The sequence below is a fragment of the Diaporthe amygdali genome (assembly GCF_026229845.1).
Source record: "Diaporthe amygdali strain CAA958 chromosome Unknown NODE_4_length_2575358_cov_65_588622, whole genome shotgun sequence".
In the NCBI taxonomy this organism is placed as follows: Eukaryota; Fungi; Ascomycota; class Sordariomycetes; order Diaporthales; family Diaporthaceae; genus Diaporthe; species Diaporthe amygdali.
Window position 1 is genome coordinate 1436735 of NW_026517024.1, and position 21608 is coordinate 1458342.

Here is a 21608-nt window from a genome sequence, read left to right on the forward strand (position 1 = left end):
TCTTCTGAGTCGCATTCGGATTGTAACGGTGTCGCACCGTCGAGTCCCGTCCCCCCATGACCCACGGGCCTGGTAACAAGGATGAGACCGCCAGATTAGATAGACTGCGCCTACCGTTTTACGAGCGAAGGAACCTTTTTGCGCACCAGCGCAATCTGCGTGCACTGAGCACCAGCAAACATACATCATCTGCATCTGGAAAGGACTGGTAGGGGAAGTGGGAGTGGGAGGGACCCCAAGGCAGCCCACCTCGGGACGCATCCCGCTTGTTGCTTGTGCTTGTGCTTGTGCTTGTGCAGACAGACAGACGCACGCGCTCTCTTCCTGGCTCGTTCACACGTACACCTCACTCAGTCTTGCAGCTGAAAGGGATGGACAGACGGATTGGAGAGGAGGCACGGCTGGCTAATGTAGAGTCCCTGTCTTCTTCCTACATAGTACAGATCTGACTTTACTTGACATGACTTGACCTGGCTTGACCTGGCTTGACCTGGCTTGACCTGGCTTGACCTGGCTTGACCTGGCTTAACTTTTCGTCTATTCCCCACCGTCAATTACCATTCTGCGCAATCGTGTGCCCCTGTGTGCATGCTTTGCTGTTTTCCCTTCGCCTCACCCACCGATAATTGCACATTAGATCATCACCGACCCTGTTCCAGCTCGCCGGCCCCTCAACGTCCGCCCTCCCCGCCCCGTTAGTCCTCACTCCATCACACGCACTAGCCACCTCTCCCAGACCCCAGACGGGTCCCTACCGACGACCGACAACATAACCCACGACCCCGATCTGGTCTCCACGACGTCCCTCTCACAAGGTCGTCCAGGCCTGACGAAACACAACCTAATCCACCCAGCGCATCTGCCGCTGCCCTGCTCCGAACGCGATCCGACGCTGCGGCACGCCCACACTCTCTTCGCATGCCCACGGGCCGATCCGTGGCACGGTCACAATGTCCACATCGCCGGACACAGACACGGCCATGAATGGCGTCGAGGACGCAGAGGACACTCTCGTTGTCCAGGTGGACACGAGCGGTCAAGCGGGCACAAGCTCCTCGGCCCCCCATCCCCCAAACAACGCCGATGTCCCCAAGCCCAAACGCCTGGCTTGTATGATATGTAGGAAGAGGAAGCTCAGGTGCGACGGCAACCGCCCGCGCTGTAGCACATGTACGAGGTTGGGCCACGACTGTGCTTACGACGAGGTCCGCCGGAAGAGTGGCCCCAAGCGTGGATATGTCAAGGCTCTGGAAGAGCGTTTGAGTGCGTCTGCTCCCACCCTTCTTACAACGGCAAGGCGACTCTTGAATAAGCAATCGCTGACAGGCAATTGGGGCTACAGAACAAGTCGAGACTCTACTGAAGACGCAAGATCCACCCGCTGCCCCCAAGCCAGTTGTGCAGGTTACGCCTTCCGCCCCAGTCAATTCCGATCCCAAGGTCAACGAAGGCCTTTCCACACCTGCCAACCTCACCGTCAATGATCCTTCTATCAGCCTTGCCGCCGGCGGTGATATGGACCAGTGGAACTTCAACGGAGACAACTCGCCCCAGCCTCCGCAGGCTGGCGACACCTTCGACTTCAATGCCATACCGATACAGAACAGCTTCACGTGGGAGATGATAGGTCTAGGCTTGGAAGAACCTCTTCCTCCTCAGGAGTCAATTGACGAATTGTGAGACAGCCTCTTGCTCCGTTAGATATCTGTTGTGTGATGAGAAAAAACTGACAAATCGAAATGCGCAGCCATCAGATATACTTTGAGAAAGTTCACCCCTCCATGCCCATGATACACAAGTATCGTTACCTCGCAGCTATGAACTTGTGAGTTTCATTATTCATATCAAACCGTGCTCATATTTCGAACAAACTTGGCTGATATGGTTGCAGAGCGCCAAACCAGCGCCCACCGGTGTGTCTCAGATATGCGATATGGACGCTCGCGTGCTCAGTAGCGGACAAGTTCGCCGACCTGAGAGACCTCTTCTACCAGCGAGCTAGGAAGTATGTGGAGGCAGATTACGTCAAAGGGTTTGGTGAACATCTGATCTCGGTTGCTCATGCCCAAACTCACGTCTTGCTTGCTGAGTATGAGTTCAAGATGATGTATTTCCCCAGAGCCTGGATGAGTACTGGTGCCGCTGTTCGACTCTGTCAGATGATGGGACTCCACCGTCTGGACGGTGCCGGGTTGGATGTGAAGCAATGCATACCGCCACCCCGGGACTGGACCGAGAGAGAGGAAAGAAGGCGGACCTTCTGGATGGCCTTCACTGAAGACAGGTACGCCAGTATCGGCACAGGGTGGCCGATGACCATCGATGAGAAGGACATCATGAGCAACATGCCTGCTTCAGACGACGCCTACAACATGAGCCGGCCGGAGCAAACACAGACTCTCGCAGACTCAATGACCCCGGCCGGAGCCGGTAGCATTTCCACAATGGGTGGTGTCGTCCTGATGGCTTGCTTGTTCGGTCGCAATCTCCTCCATCTCCACCGGCCAGATGTCGATGACCGGGACCACGACTTGAATGGCGAATTCTGGAAACGACACCGAAATCTGGACAACATTCTCCTCAACACATCCCTTTGTCTTCCAGCCCATCTCAAACTGCCCGCGGGTCTAACGAACCCGAACGTTATCTTCACAAACATGTGCATACATACATCGACCATTTGCCTCCACCAAGCCGCCATCTTCAAGGCGGATAAAAACAGATTGCCAGCCTCGGTCAGTGCCGAGAGCAAGGTCCGCTGCATCACTGCAGCAAACGAAATCGCGAGTACCATGAGGACTATCTCACACATAGACCTCTCAACCGTGAGTGTTCAACGAAGGCGCAGTCTTCGTCCACCATGCTAACCCTTGCCAGGTCAACCCATTCACCTCCTTCTGCCTCTACGTCGCCGCACGAGTCTTTGTGCAGTACTTGAAAAGTCGCCCTGATGACAGTCAAACTGTCGATTCACTGCGTTTCCTCCTTGCAGCAATGGGAGCGCTCAAGAGGCGGAATCCCTTGACCGAATCTTTCCTTGTCCAGCTTGATGTCGACTTGGAAGCTCTCGGCGCGCGCATTCCCAAGCTGAGAGCAGCCTTTCCACGAAGCACCTTGGGCGTGAGTCTGGACCATTTTCTATATATCGAGACAAGTATACTGATAGCAGTGTTCTCATTTAGCAAGACGGAGGCTACCCTTGGCCCGGTAAAACACCACCAGGCGCAAAATGTGACGACGGGGGCGACGGCCACGGGATTCTTGCGCAAAGTGATTGTCATTACATGAAATCCAACGAGAACAGCAACGACCCAGCAAGTGGTCCCGAGACTATTAATATGGACCCGAACCGTTCCAGCAACCAGGTGAATGCCTCGAATTTCTCCGGCGTGGGCGGTCGATGGCCAAACACGGGCGCCATGGCGTATATGGATCGACTGCGAGCCGGAAACGCTCCAGCCTTTGGGTCTGGGATGCTTCGAGGTTTCGGCAACGAGGGAGGTTCTGGTGACACGTCGGCATCACCAGACGCAGGACTTGGATCTGACAGACCGACACCGAACTCTACCACATCTACATCCGACCGGCCAAATGGCAGCAGCAACAGCTTCACGGCAGCTACGAGCAGCCGGTCAGGCAGGAACTCGTTCGAGGCCAGTCCTGCATCGTCATCCACTAATATAAACAACAATCACAACTCGCGAACGCATCAAGATCAGCTACAGAGCGGCAGCATAGATGCTTTCTTCCAAAATATGCCCGGCGGCGATTTTGCGACAGGACTCACACCGAATCAGCAATTTACGATGCCAGAAACGCCTGGGAAGACCCCAGGTGGCGGCGCTGCAGGCTCAAATACGAGCGACTTCAACTGGGAACAGTTCACGTCCGGCACGACGGGGATGACACCTGTCTCTGAAGGCGTCTTAAGGACGATGCTACAAATGGGACCGATGGAGACAATGGATATGGGATGGGATGCACAACCTTGAGCGTGCCGAAACCTTGCGTGATGGATGAGGAGTTTGGACTTTTTGCACATTTGCACGGTTTGAACGGCGCGTCAGATGGGGTTCTGACTGCAGTGATCTTTGGGACAAGCGCATGGAAGGCGGTCGATTTGCTTTTTTGTTGACCGCAGCGATGCTCGGTCTCTCCTTAAAAGGGGCAGGTGGGACATCATGATACGTACCCCAGCGATTGTTATCGAATAACAATTCATGCACGGGTTGTTGGTATGGCGAATATTGGATAAAGGATGGAAGGCTATTTCTCCGTCTATATTTTTGTACACTACCATCGAAAGGAATCCCCCATATCGGAGAACTAGGGCTGCGGAAATCCCACTCCACGACAGCGTCTTGACTACTGAAGGTATACACGGAGACTTAATGACAGTCACATTGCCTTCATACTATTGATGATTCTGTGTGTACATTCATATTCATACATAATTGTGACACATTAAACAATACCGGTGGGGGAATGGGCATGTATGCCCCCGCATGTATTTGGCAACCTTGCCCGGCTCAGATGAATGCCAACCTTAAATGCCAACCAAAACTCCGGGTATCATGTATGCAATAATAAAAATCCCTGTCTCTGCCGGTCCCTCCTTAACCCCCAGCCCGTTTCCATGATAGTGAATGCTTATTGTGAGTAAAGTGACTGAGAATAAGTCGAAGTGAGCGCAACATCCTCCAAATCATCCTCCCTGCCGTCGTGGATGGTCTCCCTCTTGCTGGGCTTCCTCGGCGGCAGCACGACCGACGCGACCTCCATGCGGTCATTGTCATCGTCGTCCTCCAGGTCCCGCTGCTGCTGCTGCAGTCGGGCCATCTCCAGCGCCCGCGAGATCCTCTTGCTGGACTTCCTCGGCGGCTCTGGTATAATCGACACCCGGTCCGCCTCCTCCTCGGCCTCCAGGGGCGACAAGCACCGCGACTCGGCCGTTATGTCCTCCGAGTACCGCCTCGCGGGCAGGTGTGGGTCATACGGCGAGCCGCTCAGATGTCCCGCGTCCCTGAAGTGCTCGTGGCCGTGCTCGCCCGCCGAGCCGCGCCGCGAGTGCGAGGCGTCCGACGAGGCATCCGACGGGGCGATCAGCGCCGATGAGAAGATGACCTGGCTGACCTCGGCCAGGTCTTGTCGCGAGTCCCGGACGTTCCCGTGTTGATGCTCCATGTCGGTCATGCCCGTCGCGAAGGTCCCGACAGTCAGCCTCTTGCTCAGCTTGGATGTCCTCGCCCCATCGTGCTCGGCGTCGTCGCCGTACGCCCTGCTGCTAATGCCGTCGTCGAGCCATATTGCCGGGTGGAAAGCCGCCAGCGAGGCGATTGCCTCGGTCAGCATCACGCCCTCGGCGACGAGCCACAGGATCTGGTCCCTCGCGATCGGGCTCCCGATCCCGCCCCACGCTGCCGCGGACCGGTACGCGCACCTCACGAGGATGCACACCCCTGCGAGCGGCAGGACAACTAGGAAGGTCTTGAAGCGAGGTGTGAGAGGCACGTATCCGGGTCCATCCCTGTGGAACGTCGTGTACCCATATTTGCGGTCTGCTTTCCCGGCTTTGACGTAGGCGATGGCGAGAAGGCTCAGCGCGGCCGCCATCGAGACGGTCTGCAGGAGAAGACCGGCGTACATGATATCTTGCCCTGTGCCGGCCTCTGGTGGCAAGGTGATGCCCCATGGGCCGGCTTGTTTGGCGCGTGAGAAGGTTAGGCCGAGTCCGATGGCTTGCAGCAGCCCGGCGAGGAGATCGGTCCAAATGAAAACTCGCATATGGGCGTTAGGCGACAGGACTGCATGTTCTGTTCCGAGCACATGGAGTACCTGAGCAGCACATAGGTGTATTCTGTTTAAAGTGGTCAGTCCGAAGTACAAATTCGGCCGTCAAATTGTGGAGCTCGCATACCCAATGGTAAGGAAGACTGGTGCTATGACAGACAACCCGAAGTTCGTAGTGTAACTGACAATGTACCATTCTTGTAATCGTAATGCGTAAGATACTATTTCAAGAATGCACGTAATGCTGAGGACGAGACTGAATGGAACGAATCGCTGTGTTTTCCATGAGACGGCAAGGCAACAAGTGAGACTCGCCGCGATGATGGCGAGGAAGAAAACACTGGCAACAGCGTTGCCATTGTTGCTGTAAGGAGACTGGTTCACGTCCAACCATAGAGGGCCCGATGGAGCAGCCATTTTGTGCTGATGAAAGTGCAAAGATAGACAAAGCAGAAGGAGTTGAGAAGAGATGGGCCAACTCCGTACTTACGGCGAAGAGAAAAGCAGGTCGCGAGAACTCACTCGAGATTCGCGATATACGGGAGGCTGGGCTGGGAACACGGCAGATATAGCACCACAACACAGCAATCGGCGCAGGGCACATTCTGATCGACGGGCAGAACCTTACGAAGCTCCATATTTAGACGTCACCGTGTTTGTCTGATTCTCCGGCGGAGGCAACGAAGTGCAGCGCAGCAACAAGGACGAAACTCGTGAAAATGGATCCGCAGCTGAGGCTTGTTTCTCGCAGTCCGAGGTCCTCTGGCCGGGATCTTGGTTGTTCGGGGTAGATGACTAGCTGGCTGCGAGGCCTGCAGCGCCACCCGGCAGTCGGCTCCCCTGCGAATCAACGGAGCCTGTAGGGGCCGATCGTCACCCCACAGCCGCAGCGTTTGCGTGGCACCTGAGAGGACCTGCGCTTGGCCCACCATGTAGGATTGCGGGCCCTCAGGGCCATTCACTGTTGCCTCTCTTGAGGCCTCTGCTGCCTGTCGATTCAAACAACTTGGACGTCAGAGCAAGAGGAAGGGCGATTGGCTTGTGCGCACCAAATCCCCATCCATCGAGATAGCTAGCTGGTGTCACGAGCAAGGGCGACAATAAACTTCAAGGTTGCTCTGCTCGCAGGTGGCTGTGGGCATCCCTTCACAGGGCAAGAGCTTGATGCTTCGAGGCCGCAGTGCCGACCCTGCTCGTCTTGGGACCCATCCGCTTGTGCTCAGCCCGTGAAGGACGGGCCGTAGCAGGGATGATCATGTCGTCGAGATCTCTTGGAAATCTAGCTTGGGCACGCGATTTGCTCCCAGGCACGCAAGCAAAAGCGTAATGGGACCCGTGAGGGCTGGCGTGGCCACTGCTTCGAATGGCACCCTCTGGCGGGGTGAAGCAAGGGCATCCCCATGGCTGCAGACAGGGGCCAGGCTTTCTTTGGTCGAAGAGCAGCGCGATATGTATCCGATAGTTGTCGCTCAGGTCCGTTTCATACGAACGGCGTGGACGACAGAAGCCCTCAACTATATATGTGTAGACAGTTATGTTCGTGTATGCGTGCTCAAGCGCCAACCAGCCACGAATTTTATTGTCCTTGAATACGGCTAAGACATAACCAATGCCTTCATTCCAACTGCACAAGGTGTCGAGAACTGCCCAACAAACAGGGCTTGCCTATGATGGATCTTATACAGCATTGAAAGTGTGTCCAACTGATGCAGTGTTGTGTCTGGATGTCGACGACCAAGGACGACTCGCGTTGTATGTGAAAAAAGTAAAGCAGGTGAGACGCGTGAGAGCACTGCAGGTTTAAGTTCACAGTCTCAAAGTGGTACCAACGCGCTGTCGTGGAATCTGAAGGCGCACGGGCCACATCAAGCACCAATGGAGACCAATCCAATGGAGGCAGGCGGTCATTCAGTCTCATTAGGGTCCACGGCGGGAGTGGAGTGGAGTAGGAGTTTCGCCTCCACTCCCTCGCGTGCTAAATTTCCTTCTTGGAGGGGAAAAACCATCATCTTCCAGCCCTTCGTCCCTACGAATCAATTCGTGGCCAACATTGTCGCCATTCAGACACCACAGCTTTCACCAGAACAATCCCTAGGCAGCTTATCCATTCACCTGGACAGTTCTATCATGTCAAACCAGCTCTCTCCAGAACCCCTAGTCTCCGCCTCGCTCCACGCCTAAACTCCGAATCCTAGATCCATTAGGCATCCTCGACAGTCTCGACGTCAGCCACACCGACAGCGTGGTTGGACTTTTCCACATGGCCACTCACACACCCATAAGAACAGAACGGCGGTCATCGCCACCAACTGCCAAAAGCTCGGCCTTGAAGAGTATCCTGCGCACAAGCCTGACAACCTTGGGCCGCCGCATGAGAGACGACGACGATGAGGAGGCCCAGCCACAAAGTCCAACCAAGCGTCGCAAGACCGTCGTCTTCGACATGAACTCCAACACTGTGCAGAGCATCGCACCTGCGACACCGACCGCGGCCAAGGAGAAGGCTGAAGAAGTCAAGCTCGCAGTGGTGAAGGCTCTGAAGGAACACAGCATAGGCGATCAGGAAGGTTACGACACTCTCAAGGGAATATTCGAGAACGACCGCCGCCGAAAACAGACCCCCAACTCGAGTCAGGTTGAGGACGAGGTCGACCCCTCCGATCTGATACACTACGTCAAGGCTCTCAAGGTGTGCGCACCCCAGCTCGGGAGATCCTGCTCAAGCCTTGTCCACGAGGTCCTCAGCATACCATGGCTTGGCCGGCCTGACGACTTCGTGACCGCCTATACCGACTTCCTGGCCAACCTTGTCACCGGTCAATCCATCTATCTCAGCAATGTTCTTGGCATGCTCGTGGAAAAGTTTCGGCATTTTAGGGAATTTGAGTGGAGGGCAGGTTATTTCCCAGATGTCAGCTGTGATGTGATGCGACGACGCCTCCACCGCGCACTCGGCCATGTCCTGCAGCTGTTCCCCGCGGCAAGACGTGTGCTTTTGTCCCTGGTCAACAAGGAGTTTCCCTTCTCCGACGAGTCCAAGAACATCCACATGGCGTTTGTACAGAATCTGCTACGTCTGCGGGAATACGCACCTGATATGGGACCCGAGATCATGGAGTTGATCACGGATCGGCTTGTCAAAGTGAGCAATACCTCCTGTCCCTCACACTGCGAAGCTGCCTGCTTACAGCTTTCTAGATCGATGTGCAGATCCAAGTTGATCTGGACGAGGTCGACGATGACATGGCTGCCGGTGTAGTTCAGCAGCTTCAAGCTTCCAGAGCCGATGAGATCGACAATGACGATGTGAGCGACGTCGAGAGCGTTGCAAGTGATGAGAGCGATGATCGCCACGAGCTCAGCGGCAAGATTCTGAAAGCGGCCCAACACATTCAGAAGATGGACTTCATTATGAACAGCCTTTTCGAACTCTACCAGCCGATCTTCGCCGAGCCGGACTCTGATGGCGCGAGAGATATCTTCGAGAACATGCTCACAGAATTCGTCAACATCATCCTTCCCACATACTCAAGTCGGCATACTCAGTTCCTCATCTTTCATTTCAGCCAGCTGTCCGAAGAACTCACAGATAGGTTCGCTGGAGTGCTGCTCGACATAGCATTTGGCAACCAGAATTCTATGATCACAAGGCAGAACGCTGCCGCTTATCTTGCCAGTTTCGCCGCTCGCGGCAAGAGGGTTCCCGCCGAGTCTGTGCGAACAATATGCACAGTGCTCATTAAGCACATCGACTCATACCGATACAGACATCAAGCCACTGCGCGCCCAGACCTGAGACGATTCACCCCCTACTACGCTCTCTTCCAAGGTCTTCTGTACATTTTCTGCTTTCGGTGGCGTGATCTGGTCGTCGACAAACCTGATCTTGTCGACCCGGAGGATCCCGCCTCCTACCTGGGTCAAGATCTCGAGTGGATGGAAGAGCTGCGCCCAATCCTCCGAGCGAACATCTGGTCTGGGTTCAACCCCCTACGGGTGTGCCATCCAACTATTGTGCAAGAATTCGCCAATCTTGCTGGCCACCTTGGCTTCATGTACGTCCACGACAAGATCGAAGCCAACCGGCGGATTTACCTTTCTTCGTACGTCTCCTCAAGCGTGGAGGCCTTGCGAGAAACGGCGAGCCAAAACCCATATGATGAGAGCTGGTTGCAGCTCACGCCATACTTTCCCTTCGACCCTTACCAGCTTCCCGAGAGTAGACATTGGGTCGACGGCGATTACATACCATATGACTCCTTCCCGGGTCTAGATGGAGAAGAAGATGAGAGTGAAGATGAGGACCTCTTGGAGGGCGATGAGACGTTTGAGGAGGACACTGAGACGGACGAAGGTAGTGGAAGACAGTAAGGGCAGTTGAGGCGTTCCAGGGCCTTGGCGAGAGGACACATAAAAGCATTTGTTCAGGCGTTAAGGGGTTCAGATACCAAGGATGGGAAATGAAACAGCGTTCACGGGCGTTGGGAGAATTTAGGCGTGACATCTGTCACTGTAAAAAAGGCCACATTCGTCAGATCTGTAGAGAGATCTGCGTGCGATCCATAAGGAGAATTGCATCACCTTTAAGGAATTATCAAGTCTTCGATTGTGACTTCTTGCCTACCAGGGTATCTTCAGGCCCCAACTGCGCATGATTGATATGTCTTTACCATGTGACACAGCTCAGTTCTCCACGGCACTATGTGAACAGTATGCCTCTCTCATTTCCTGTCCGGTACATCCGCTGCGATAATGCGGAGTTGGCCTAGATCACTATACGCAAGATGATAGCGGGTCGGGGCCCAAGATACGACGGGTGACGGGCTGGCCGTCTTGAAGGTGTGGACGCGCTCGCCGGACTCGCAGTGGTAACATTCAATTCCGGTGCCCTCGTCACTGCCGCCAACCACGTAGAAACCGTCCCAGGTGAAGCCTACAGGATAGAAATTAGCACCAATCGCAATGAAATGTCACGAGGAATTCGAGTGAGGCTATTATGTGAGTCAACTCACTCAGGCTCTTGACAGGGCCAACCATGTCGGTGAAAGATTGCTGGCAGATCCAGTCCTGCGTGTCCCAGAGGCAGATCATGGAGTCGGTGCCGCCCGAGGCCAGGTACCGCGCGTTGGGGCTCAGCTCGACCGACAGGCAGGACGACGTGTGGCCCTTCATCATGTACTCATCGGTGGCACCGGTGCCGTCGATCTTGGACCGGTCGTAGTTGTAGTGCATGAGGGGCTGGAGGTCCGGGTAGGACAGGATGCGCACCTTGCCCTCACCGGTCGACACGAAGACCTTGTTGCCGCTCCAGCAGAAGGAGATCTGGTTTGTCTGCACCGACTGCTGGTGCGAGGCCAGGGGCGTCGACTGGGTCGGGGACAAGATGTGGATTTTATCGCTCTGACAGTCTGGTCAGCCGCTGAGACGTGTGGAAAGGCGCACGGGGAAGTGCCAGGTGCTGGACGTGGGCCGGATTTTTCTGCCCACCTTTGTGCCCACGATCAGGGACTCGCCCTCAGGGTGCCACGCCAGGGTGAACGCCTCGCCGAGGCCCTTAACCTCGTTGACACAAGCTTTGGTACGGACATCCCAGAACTTGACGACGCCGTCGTTGCTGACGGAGCAGAGCTCAGCGTCTTTGACGGGGTTGAACGCGACCTTCTCGATCGGGGCTGCGTGGCCCTTCAGTTCGGTGGAGAAGCGAACGTTAGGCTTCTCTGGGTTCCCTTCGACTCTCGTCAGATCTTCCGTCAGGATTCCATAGGGGTGGAGGCTGGTGCACTCACAGACTCGTAGTGTCTTGTCAGCAGCGCCGGTGGCAATCAGACTGCCTTGAGGATTCCAACCGATGGAGCGGATGCTGGTATCAGTGAGTAATTCGGCCGTCATGTTGGTTTTCCTCCGCAAATTGGTGATCAAGTGAGCCTATCCGGGGTGGTGCGGGTCATTGTAGACCAAGGCTGGTAGAGAACGTACTTGTGAGATGAAGCACCCCTTGATGATGTTGTGTCGGAATATGCCTGAGCTCTCTGCTGGCTGAAGTGACTCGCAAAGTTTTGCTTAACAACACTACTCCTCGCTTTCAGAGGGGCCATCGCGGCTGCAAGTTGCGGTGGAAAGACACCGGAACAAAGGGTATTGATTTGGCTATCAGAAGAGTCGTCAGTCACAATGCGCAGTTCCAGGGACGGCTTGACAGCTTGCTTGGGTTAACGAACCGAAAAAGGGGTCGAGCTTGAAGATGCCCCCTCAGCTGACTGGAATGAAACTATGAGAGCTTCAACGAGTCTCACAACGAGTCTTGGCTGAGATTCTCGACTTGCGACCGCAATGGGGAGGAGATGGACAAGCTTGGTGTTGAAGAGCAGGGGAGAAACAGGGGAGAGGCTACCCAGGAACCAAGTCCTCACATATGGCCACTGTCATGGAAGCCTGAAAGAGATTAAGAACCCGTCTTCAACGTCCACAAACATATCACAGTTTCCTCAGATTGTTGTGAATTCTGGGAGTAAAACTACCCAGATAAGCCAGAATTTCAACATTCACAGCACAGGTGTCAAGACATCTACACATCGAAGCTCAAAATGCTGGTCTTGAGCTAGTGCCAAACTTGGAGGTAAGCTTCAGAGGCTCAGAGCCCTTGAGGGTTCCCATTGGCCCCGCCATCCAGAGGCCTGCAGGCGGGAGCAGGGCTGTCAGCTCCACTGAGCTGATCCCAACCTGTCGTCACGAACAAAAGGAAGCCTTGCTGAGCCAGAGCCATCACCCACCACATGTCAATCACAACCTCTCCGCTCTCTTGGGCTTAGACCTACCACCTCACACACAGAGACACCAATCAAGATGAGCTAACTGCTGTCAGTGGATTCCCATCACTCGTGCGCCCCATACAGCAGCCATTGGACTGGCACGAATGAAGACACATCCTGCCTCTTGGCTCCCAACAGCCAGCCATGTACTGGCCCGTTGGCACACCTCGAGTTTATGCCACCAGCAGCAGCCAGACTGCCACTTTCAACCTCGTCGTATCTCATGATGGCCTCCAGCCTCCTCCAGCTCCCTCTGAGGACACCACAGACAAGGCTGACAAGGCTTCCCTCCTGACCTCCGACTCAGCCTCGAGCTACGACATCGTCCCTCCCACTCCCATCACCCCCATAACGCCTCAGACTCCTGGCATCAACTCCGTAGAGCATGAGTTGCTCGACTCTGCCTCGGAGGCCTCGACCAGCAATGGCGCAGCTCCTGTTCCCGCGTCAATTCCGCTCAAGGAGCCGATCCTCGCGTTGCGGGTTGCGCGCACCGGTCACCTTTTCGCCGTCATCACTGCGACTTCCATGACCATTTGGCAGGCCAAGGTGCGATGCGGACACAGATTCAGCCCTCGAGTGCCAACTGATAAAACTGACTTTCTCTCTAGCCCACAGTGATACTTGCTGTTGTTGTGCGATCCGAGACTTCCCTCGATTCCTACGGCACCAACCTCGACCTCCTGCTCAGGCCTGACTCTGCCATCTTCGTCGTGCGAACCAGTCGAGGCTTCCTCATTACATATTCGCTAGCCACAGATTCCGAGTCGCGAGTCTATAAGCCCTACTTTACGAGTCATACCAATGTCCAGCGACGGCGCCAAAGCCACTGGGGTGGACCGGGGCACCACGCTCCCGATCAGATACTCTGGGGTGCGGGTGAAGGCCAGGGCGTGCGCGATATCAGTGTGCGATTCCGTATGGTCATCAAGGTGGACGCTGGCATAGTAAGCGCCCTTGCGCTCGACGACGAAGTGGTTGTGGCCACGCAAAAGCCAGCGGCGGTACAATGCATTCGGTGGAGTCCAGACAGCTCAGGTAGCCAGACGAGTACCGAGCTTCTGAGCAAGATGGCCTGGCTCGGGAAGAAAGTCACTGTCACCGAGATGACCAATGACAGGTCGATGAACCTGTCGACCTGGATCACAAGCGACGGGAAGGCGTACGCCGTCCAGCGCACGCCCAAGGGCCAGCCCAACCCGGAGACTGGGGAGATGGACCCGAAGCGGCTCTTCAAGGGGCACTGCTTTCACACGCCGCAAGAAAAGTTCGACCGTGGAACACATGCTGTCATAAATGCGCGGTTCTCGCTCATAGCACTCGGATGCGAAGATGGGGCCATTAGGGTCTATACGGTCAGAGATTACTCCGGCAACGTCCCTTCGTCCCACATTCACAGACTGTCGGTATCGGAATCTCACTCCGGCTCATTGACTACGTTGAGCTACTCTCCTGACGGCTACTGTCTGTTCGCAGGCTACGAGAAGGGGTGGGCAACGTGGAGTGTGTACGGGAAGCCCTTGAGCAGCAGTTTTGGGGTCGATCAGCATCTCGTGTCCAGCCACGATGAGCACTGGATCTCAGGCATCAAAGATGCTTCGTGGCTCGGGGGCGGCTCAGAGATCCTGCTGGTCGGACAACAACATGAGGCACTCTGGCTGCTGGAAATGGCGAGAAGCGCTGTCACAGGATGCTACAGCTCCTCAAATATTTTCCGAACGGTCCTGCAGAGCACGTCAAGCGTCATGATCTACAGGGGATATGATCTCCCAGATATGAGCACCATCTCAGCGGAGCCTTTCCTCTGGCACACGGCCAGGATACCCGCAAACTATCTATTGAACCAGTGGCCAATACGATGTACGGTCATCTCTTCAGATGGGCGCTATTTGGCTGTTGCTGGCCGTCGTGGCCTTGCTCACTACAGCGTCAACAGCGGCCGATGGAAGACTTTCTCCAATACGGAAATGGAGAACGAGTTTCAAGTCAGAGGCGGCATGTGCTGGTACCAAAACGTCTTGGTGGCTGCTGTAGAGGTCCAAAAGTCTTACGAATTACGTCTTTTCTCGAGAGAGAAGGATCTCGACAACGCGTCTATCGTCTACGTCCACTCCATGCCCGCACCAGTCGTCCTTCTTACGCCTTCTGGAGAGGACTCATTACTGGTTTATACCTATGACAACCTCCTCTACCACTTCATTTTCGCGCCTTTCGGAAACTCTGTTAGGCTCGTGCAAGTTGGCCAGATTGCCTTCCACGGTATTGTCAGGTCACCTGCCAGAGTACGGGGCCTGAGCTGGATTCTACCAGAAAATCAACTCGTCGAAGGCGACCCATCACAGGATGTTGCCGTTGCTTCAGTGCTGTTTTTGGTGGACGGCAAGCTTGTGTTGCTGCGACCGTCCCTAAATGACGAAGGCCAGCTCAAATACGATATGCGAGTCATCGCGCAGAACGTTGAGTACTACGTGTCCATGAAAGACCAACCTTTTCTAAGTCCAATTGGTCCTCCTCGCACCAATATCCCAGCAGAGGCCGAGAACGAGGACCTGTTCAACTCTCTTTGGATGTTCGATGGTGGGGATCTGAAGACCTGGTCAGATATGCAAAAAGTTTTGAATGCGATAGCGGGCGACAACCACCGCGAGGTCCCTCCAGCTGTGGCCATATCCGTCGACTTCTATCCATTATCCGTTCTGCTCGAGAAAGCCATCATTCTCGGTGTCGAGCCAGATCTGGTCCAGAGGAGAGACATCAACTTTTCATTCTTCCGCTTCGCGATACGGGTAAGTCTCGCACAGACCCAACTTACCTTCTCCACTAACAACAAGACAGACAAACCTTTTCCTGCCCGAAATCCTCCGGTACCACCTCGTCGCTGGAAAGTCCCTGGCAGCCCTTTACCTCGCTCAACAATACCAACACCTGGAGTACTTTGCCCACGCGCTCGAGGTCCTCCTCCACCACGTCCTCGATGACGAAGTGGACATGTCGCCCTCGCCCCCTCCCGAGAGCGCAATCCTTCCTCGCGTCCTGTCGCTGCTGTCGTCCTTCAAGGAGTATCTGGACATTGTAGTGCAGTGCACCCGCAAGACTGAGGTCCGCTCCTGGCGCACATTATTTGATTATCTGCCACCGCCGCAAGAGCTTTTCGAGGAGAGCCTTCAGCGCGGGAGTCTCAAGACCGCTGGTGGGTATTTGCTCATCTTACACACATTTGACGAGTTGTCCTCTGCATCAGAGCAGAGCGTCAGGCTGCTGAGCAGGGCGATGAGAGAGGAAGACTGGGAGCTATGCAAAGAACTGGCGCGATTCCTGGCCGCGCTGGATGAGACGGGTGATACGCTCCGCGAGGCGCTGGAAATGGCCAACGTCAGGATCGCAACCGGAAATAGAGAGGGCGAGGAAGGCATTGGCGGCTCGCTTGTCGCGCGGCTGGAGGTCCCTCAGAGGAAGATGCTCAACGATTCAGGTTCTGGGTCGGGAGCGTCTAGTAAGACCGGCAGTATCGGCAGTGGAAATGGTGGAAGCCCACGTGGGGACTCGTCGGACGCGAGCGCGAGCGCGAGCGTTAGTGGGGAGAGCGATGCTGGGACGGCGAGATGAGGTGGACCAATATGTGTATACCAGCCAAAATGATTCAAATGGGCATTTGCATGATAGAGAAGGCGTTCTCATTTTGAATGAAACAGGGACAGTTGTCCATAGCCTTTCACAGAAGTCTATAATTTTCCAGTCCTGTATTTGGCAAACCCATTGCCTCAGTCAGGCTTGATTGTACAAACTTGATCTCATCGCATCCCGATATCCTGTCCCCGGACTTCCTGCCCGCCCGATTCCGGCGAGTCATCCGCCCCGCGCCCCCGCCTCCTCAGCTCCTTCAGCTTCTCGCTAACGGTGACGACCTCGCCGTCCCTCCTGGCGCGCTCCCTCCCCTCGCCGAGGTCCTCGAGGTTCTTGTTCTCGAGCCTCAAGGTCTTGCCGCTCTCGCGGTCGACCACGCGCCGCTGGATGTCGGGCAGGTAGGCCCAGGAGTAGATGGCGCCCGCGGCCATGAAGACGGAGAAGAGCAGGAAGATGAGGCCCTGCCGCGTGGGCGACTTGTAGCCCGAGTTGATGCCGTAGACGACCAGCACGGCCACCATGCTGCCGATCTTGCCTGCTGCCGCGGATATCCCGTGGCAGGTGCAGCGATACGAGGTTGGGAAGATCTCAGCGGGTATGATGAAAGTCAGGGTGTTTGCGCCTGTCGTGTGTTAGTGGACATATAAAGCTTAGGGAGTGACGATTCGTAGCAGGGAGATTGCTCACCGAAATTGAAAAAGAAATGACAGATCGCGACGCAGACGACCGTCGCTGGGGCAGAGGGCGTGTGAGCGACACCATAGTACTATGATCCTTCGAATTAGTCATTTTCAAGCAGGCTCAAGATCAATTGGAGCAGTCTCTGTATATCATTCATAGGGGCATCACTTACAACCCCTCCGGTGATGAGAAAAAGGACCATCAGCAAGAGAAATGACATTGTCAGAAAGTTTCTGCGGTGAAGACGATTCGCTGCGAAGGTATAGCACGCAGTGCCGGCAATTGATGCGATAGATACGGTAAGGAGGTACTGCTTGGCCTGGTCCAGCAGTGTGTCATATATAGTCGAGCAGGGTTTGGCATAGTCTGTCTGCCATGCCGGTATGCCGTACTCGTTCCACAGTGGAAGTGTGGAATTGCCACCCGGGAGAGTTGAGTTCCAGCAAGCCAGGTCAGGTGTGACGGCAGGCTTGAGGCTCGTTGCCCAGAGGTCCGCGAGTGTGCTGCCCTTATCGAGGGAAAAGCCGTAGAAGCTGACTGCAAAATACTACGTCAGCATCCTCCAAGCTTTTTGCTCTCTCTTGGAGACTCAATTTTAGGCACAACTCGAAAAAGATATTGCGTATCGTGGGGTGTATCTGGTGACTCCATTGACAAATCCCGGGAACGTAACGAGGGGAGTCGAGCAAGCACTTACCATCCAAGAAGAACCATGTTGCACTGGTGCCTAGCAGGTAGTACCAGTTTCCATCCGTGATGAAGTAATTGTATAGATCCTCCTTGGAAAATTGGACCGGCATGAATTGGAAGGGCTGTGCTTGAAAGCCACCGGGGGAGTACGGGCTGTCAACGTTCACAGCAGGAGGAGGAGCACCATATACCCTTTGTGTGTCGCGAAAAGCAGTCCCCGGTTTTGCCTTGACCTCCAGGCTGTACAGACCACAATCGTATAGGAAGAACCTGAAGATGATGGCGAGGAGAGCCGGGACGCAGCCGGACCCAATGACGATCCTCCAGATGCCGTCCACGATCTGCTTGCACTCGTGCTCGTACTTGTCGTTGATCCCACACTGCATGCCTTGTAAGTCGTACTTGTTGTTCTGGCCAATGACCACCCAAAGGCCGACGAGCTGAGCGAGTGCCTGGCCTACAGGCTGCATCATGAACACGGAGGAGATCATGTTTGCTCGGGACGAGGTGCTAGACCACTCTGAAGTGATGACAGCACTGAGAGGATACTCTGCTCCGATTCCAACGCCCATGACAAACCGCCACTGTGCCGAGTTGTCAGTTAAATGTCCGTCAGCGTTGAGGGGGGGGGGGGGTTAGATGGCCAACTGACCCAAGTGAACAAGGCCAGGAATGACATGTCGCCATAGCCATAGCTACTCGTGGCAACTCCTATTGTTGAGACAATGACGAGGACAAGCTCAATGCCATAGAGTCTGGTCCGTCCATACCGATCGGCCAGATACCCAAAGAGTATCTGACCACAAACCGAGCCGAAGAGGGTGAAGAGGTTTATGACGAGGCCAGGCCACCTTTGATCGGGGAAGTAGACGAATGTGATGGATGTGAGGATGACGTTGCTCGCGAATAGATTATATCTGTGTTTCTGTCAAAACTTCATGTTCGCTGTGCACGTGGGGATGATGGTGTCCATGTGGTAGCATCAGTCGAGTCAGACTTACGAATCAGTGAGAAACCCGGAAGCAGCAACACCCCATATTCTCAGGTTCCATGAATTCAAGTCCAGCTCATAGCGTAGCTGACGACGGTCCTGAAAGAATGTGTTGGTTATCTGAGCTGTAGGTACACGCATAGGCACAGGCACGAGGCTGTGTCGGCATCGAGGCTCACCTGGCGGTCCCTCGGGGGCAGGGCAGAACTGTCGAAGCCCAGGAAACCACGGTTCTTCTTCTCGGCATCGTCTGGGTACATGTTGCGTGGCATCTTATCCAGATTCGGTTGACTCTAGAGCATCTCAACAAAGTGTGTACGAGATTAATGAGACTACAAGGGCTACCAGGGGTATCTATCGAGTGTGTTCAGGCGGGCATTTTGTAGAGCGGCAATCAGGACTTGGGGGAGAGATGATCAACGGTCTTTGGTAGCCAATAATTAGAAGAAACAGCCAACAGAGACTGTCAGAGAGCGTGTTGTTGGGCAATGATAATTTTGGTGAGTGTATCGTATCAGGTCTGAGAGTTGCGAGGCTGCGAGGCCGAGGCTGGATTAAGCCATGCCAGAAGCCCGATTGGATGAATTGTGGAGATGGTGGAGCAGTAGCTGTTTTTGCTGTAGCTGTAGTTGTAGGTGAAGTCGTAGTCGTAGCTGGATCTCGACCTGGTCCTGGATCTGGATCAAGAACCCGTCAAACAGACGATCAGGACGATCAGCGGGAGGAAAGAGGGTGTGATTGTGGACGGGGTCGGGCTGGTCGAAACGTACAAACCCGAGGAAGAAGTTTAATTGAGCCAGGCCCAGCCAGTCGCTGCACAGGACGGCAGAATACTAAGGCCCCTCAAGAGTGCAGGGCAGGGTGCCAGGTGCCCACCATCACTTTACATTGCAGTCTGTTAAAACAGTAGCCTGCAAGGGGACACCAAGGGGACACTCTCGCCCCGGTCACCTTGGCACGACAGACGTGCCCCGTCACCACCTGCCTATCACATCCACGGCCGACCTCACGCACCCTTCTCTCTCTGCCTGTGGCGTCCGTCACGCAACATAATCTACACATACTAGACTATGTACGCACACATCGGGGCATGCTTCTGGCAGGGCTGGGCACACCACCAGGAACCTATTTGCTTTTCTATCGCCCAGTCTGCCTACTGCCTCTGTCTGTCCTGGCATGAGCATCACCCCACGTGGGCAGGTGGCACAGAAAGACGAGCCCTCGACGACGCAGCTCAATCATTCGTCACCGACAGCCAGTCAAGTCAGTCCACTGTACTATGTAATGTAGTCTACTCTACAGGGTACATGGTACATGGCATATGATCCGTTGTCAATGGTCAATTGCCCACTCTCCATCGTCAATGGCTCGTCGATCCATCGGAATCCCGTCGAATCGGTCCCAGCCGAACTGTCACAAAACACAAATTCCGGGGGACGCCCGAACCGCGGAGGAGACCATTGTTTCTCCATCATGACGAGAGATGATGATGATAATAATAGAGCCCCATCCCCCGGGAGAGCCCCGGTTTTGGGGGCTTCGGCTGTTTCTCTTCCGCACGGTGGGATTAAAAATAGAGGCGGGCAGTCTTCGACCGGACGGGAACAGATCAGACAACTGGCGATATGTTTCTGTTTCTGCATCTGAATCTGCATCTGGACCTGAACCTCCACCTGCATCATCAATCTCCCACCTTCGGCCCTCCATGCAGCACGGCTATCAGCTTGGCAGCCTGATGTTTCGTGCCGCGCTAGGTACCCAGCAGCCTGGTTCTGGGGTGTCACACAGCTTAGCCTGCTGCGCATTGAGCCGTCCCTACTGGACTGGATGTCACTTCTTGGGCTGCTTGGATCGTGCCAGCGGTATTGGTTCTGTTTCATCAACATTCTATATTAAGACCGCTCACTGTCTCGACCGTTGTGTGTTCCGGCTCCCGTGATCGCCGGCGAACCAATTGACTATGCGCCCAGCGAGCAGCGTTTGGCATCAGGGGCCCAACAATCGAGGCCATCAAAATTCCTCAGACAGACCACCAGTCATCGGATGGCGTGGGAGTGTCAAAATGGGAGGAGGAGGAGGATGGGCGAGGCTGCGCCAGTCATACCATCGCATGCAGCCCGCCCGTAACGGCTTAGCCCGGCCGCTCTGCAACGGTGCAATCCCGTCGTCGGATTCTGGCATGTGCTCCTGTGCCCGGCTCTATTTGCTGCATCCCGCCATGCTCCACAGCCGTGTCGGGGGCCCCTGAACGTCCCCGACCACCGAGAACACCAATGGCGTCCCGCGATGCCCCCGCTTTCCTTGAACTCTACTGTCTTGCCAGCCTGCATGCCCTGCGCGGAGTACACTCGGCAACCCTCACCACCCTGCCCTGGGCCTGATGGAGGATGCGACGGCCAGTGAGGAGTGAGAAGCGACCTGGAGCAGGGAGCAGAGCAGGACAAGGAGCAAGCAGCAACGAGCAATGCAAATCAATTGTCCGATAAGATAAACAGCTCGATGCTCTTCCTCACCTGCGCCTGCAGCTGCGATGGTCCCGGCCTGAAACGAATCACACAGCACAACGGCTGACCATCGAGCTCGGCCATGACGGAGATGCTTTTCCTGTTGCAAACTTAATCACTGCTCGACCTGCTCGAGGCCTCTTTGGGTTCTCCACGGCTGTCCTCTCCCCGCGAAGCCTTGGCTCTTCCGAGCATTACTCCCCTGCCGGACTGTAGCTCATTGGCATGTAGTTGTCGTCAGTCTTTCCAGGTTCATCCGCTATTCCCTTGCTCTACGGCAGCCTCCCGGTCTGCCAAGTCTTTTGCGGCCAGCCTCTGCCCAGAGCCACCTCCCATATATCTTGCAGCGTCGTGCAGTGAAGGATTACGTCCAAGCCGGCATCGCCGCCGCGAGCAACTCTGGGGCCTCGAAAGTCTGCTGGGGCCAAGCTGCAGTAAATTCATGGAACCAATAGCATGCCCTTCGCTACGGACGATACTTTACCTTAGTTTTGCCATTGGCGAAGCTCAAAGGCAGCT

The 21608-nt window shown here is 55.2% G+C and overlaps 6 protein-coding genes across 6 annotated transcripts; 3 read left to right on the forward strand and 3 right to left on the reverse strand.

The window, feature by feature from the left end:
* Positions 1 to 950: 950 nt before the first annotated feature.
* On the forward strand, positions 951 to 3992 carry J7T55_008642 (uncharacterized protein; the record flags this gene model as incomplete). Its single annotated transcript, XM_053138981.1, has 6 exons — positions 951 to 1263; positions 1343 to 1676; positions 1748 to 1825; positions 1892 to 2825; positions 2878 to 3120; positions 3183 to 3992. The coding sequence occupies 6 exons, from the start codon at positions 951 to 953 to the stop codon at positions 3990 to 3992; spliced, it is 2712 nt and encodes a 903-aa protein (XP_052997917.1).
* Positions 3993 to 4650: 658 nt separating this feature from the next.
* On the reverse strand, positions 4651 to 6207 carry J7T55_008643 (sphingoid long-chain base transporter RSB1; the record flags this gene model as incomplete). Its single annotated transcript, XM_053138982.1, has 2 exons — positions 4651 to 5857; positions 5918 to 6207. 2 exons carry the CDS (start codon positions 6205 to 6207, stop codon positions 4651 to 4653), a joined length of 1497 nt encoding a protein of 498 aa, XP_052997918.1.
* Positions 6208 to 7665: 1458 nt separating this feature from the next.
* On the forward strand, positions 7666 to 10161 carry J7T55_008644 (RNA polymerase I-specific transcription initiation factor rrn3; the record flags this gene model as incomplete). Its single annotated transcript, XM_053138984.1, has 3 exons — positions 7666 to 7735; positions 7986 to 8932; positions 8989 to 10161. The coding sequence occupies 3 exons, from the start codon at positions 7666 to 7668 to the stop codon at positions 10159 to 10161; spliced, it is 2190 nt and encodes a 729-aa protein (XP_052997919.1).
* Positions 10162 to 10511: 350 nt separating this feature from the next.
* J7T55_008645 (uncharacterized protein) lies at positions 10512 to 11885 on the reverse strand (the record flags this gene model as incomplete). The annotated part of the gene is made up of 5 exons (XM_053138985.1): positions 10512 to 10723; positions 10803 to 11190; positions 11278 to 11516; positions 11577 to 11650; positions 11767 to 11885. The coding sequence occupies 5 exons, from the start codon at positions 11883 to 11885 to the stop codon at positions 10512 to 10514; spliced, it is 1032 nt and encodes a 343-aa protein (XP_052997920.1).
* An 858-nt stretch (positions 11886 to 12743) lies between these two features.
* On the forward strand, positions 12744 to 16205 carry J7T55_008646 (uncharacterized protein; the record flags this gene model as incomplete). The annotated part of the gene is made up of 3 exons (XM_053138986.1): positions 12744 to 13148; positions 13211 to 15385; positions 15435 to 16205. 3 exons carry the CDS (start codon positions 12744 to 12746, stop codon positions 16203 to 16205), a joined length of 3351 nt encoding a protein of 1116 aa, XP_052997921.1.
* A 185-nt stretch (positions 16206 to 16390) lies between these two features.
* Positions 16391 to 18857, reverse strand: J7T55_008647 (uncharacterized protein; the record flags this gene model as incomplete). The annotated part of the gene is made up of 7 exons (XM_053138987.1): positions 16391 to 16845; positions 16911 to 16989; positions 17077 to 17441; positions 17602 to 18178; positions 18247 to 18511; positions 18596 to 18684; positions 18765 to 18857. 7 exons carry the CDS (start codon positions 18855 to 18857, stop codon positions 16391 to 16393), a joined length of 1923 nt encoding a protein of 640 aa, XP_052997922.1.
* Positions 18858 to 21608: the final 2751 nt, after the last annotated feature.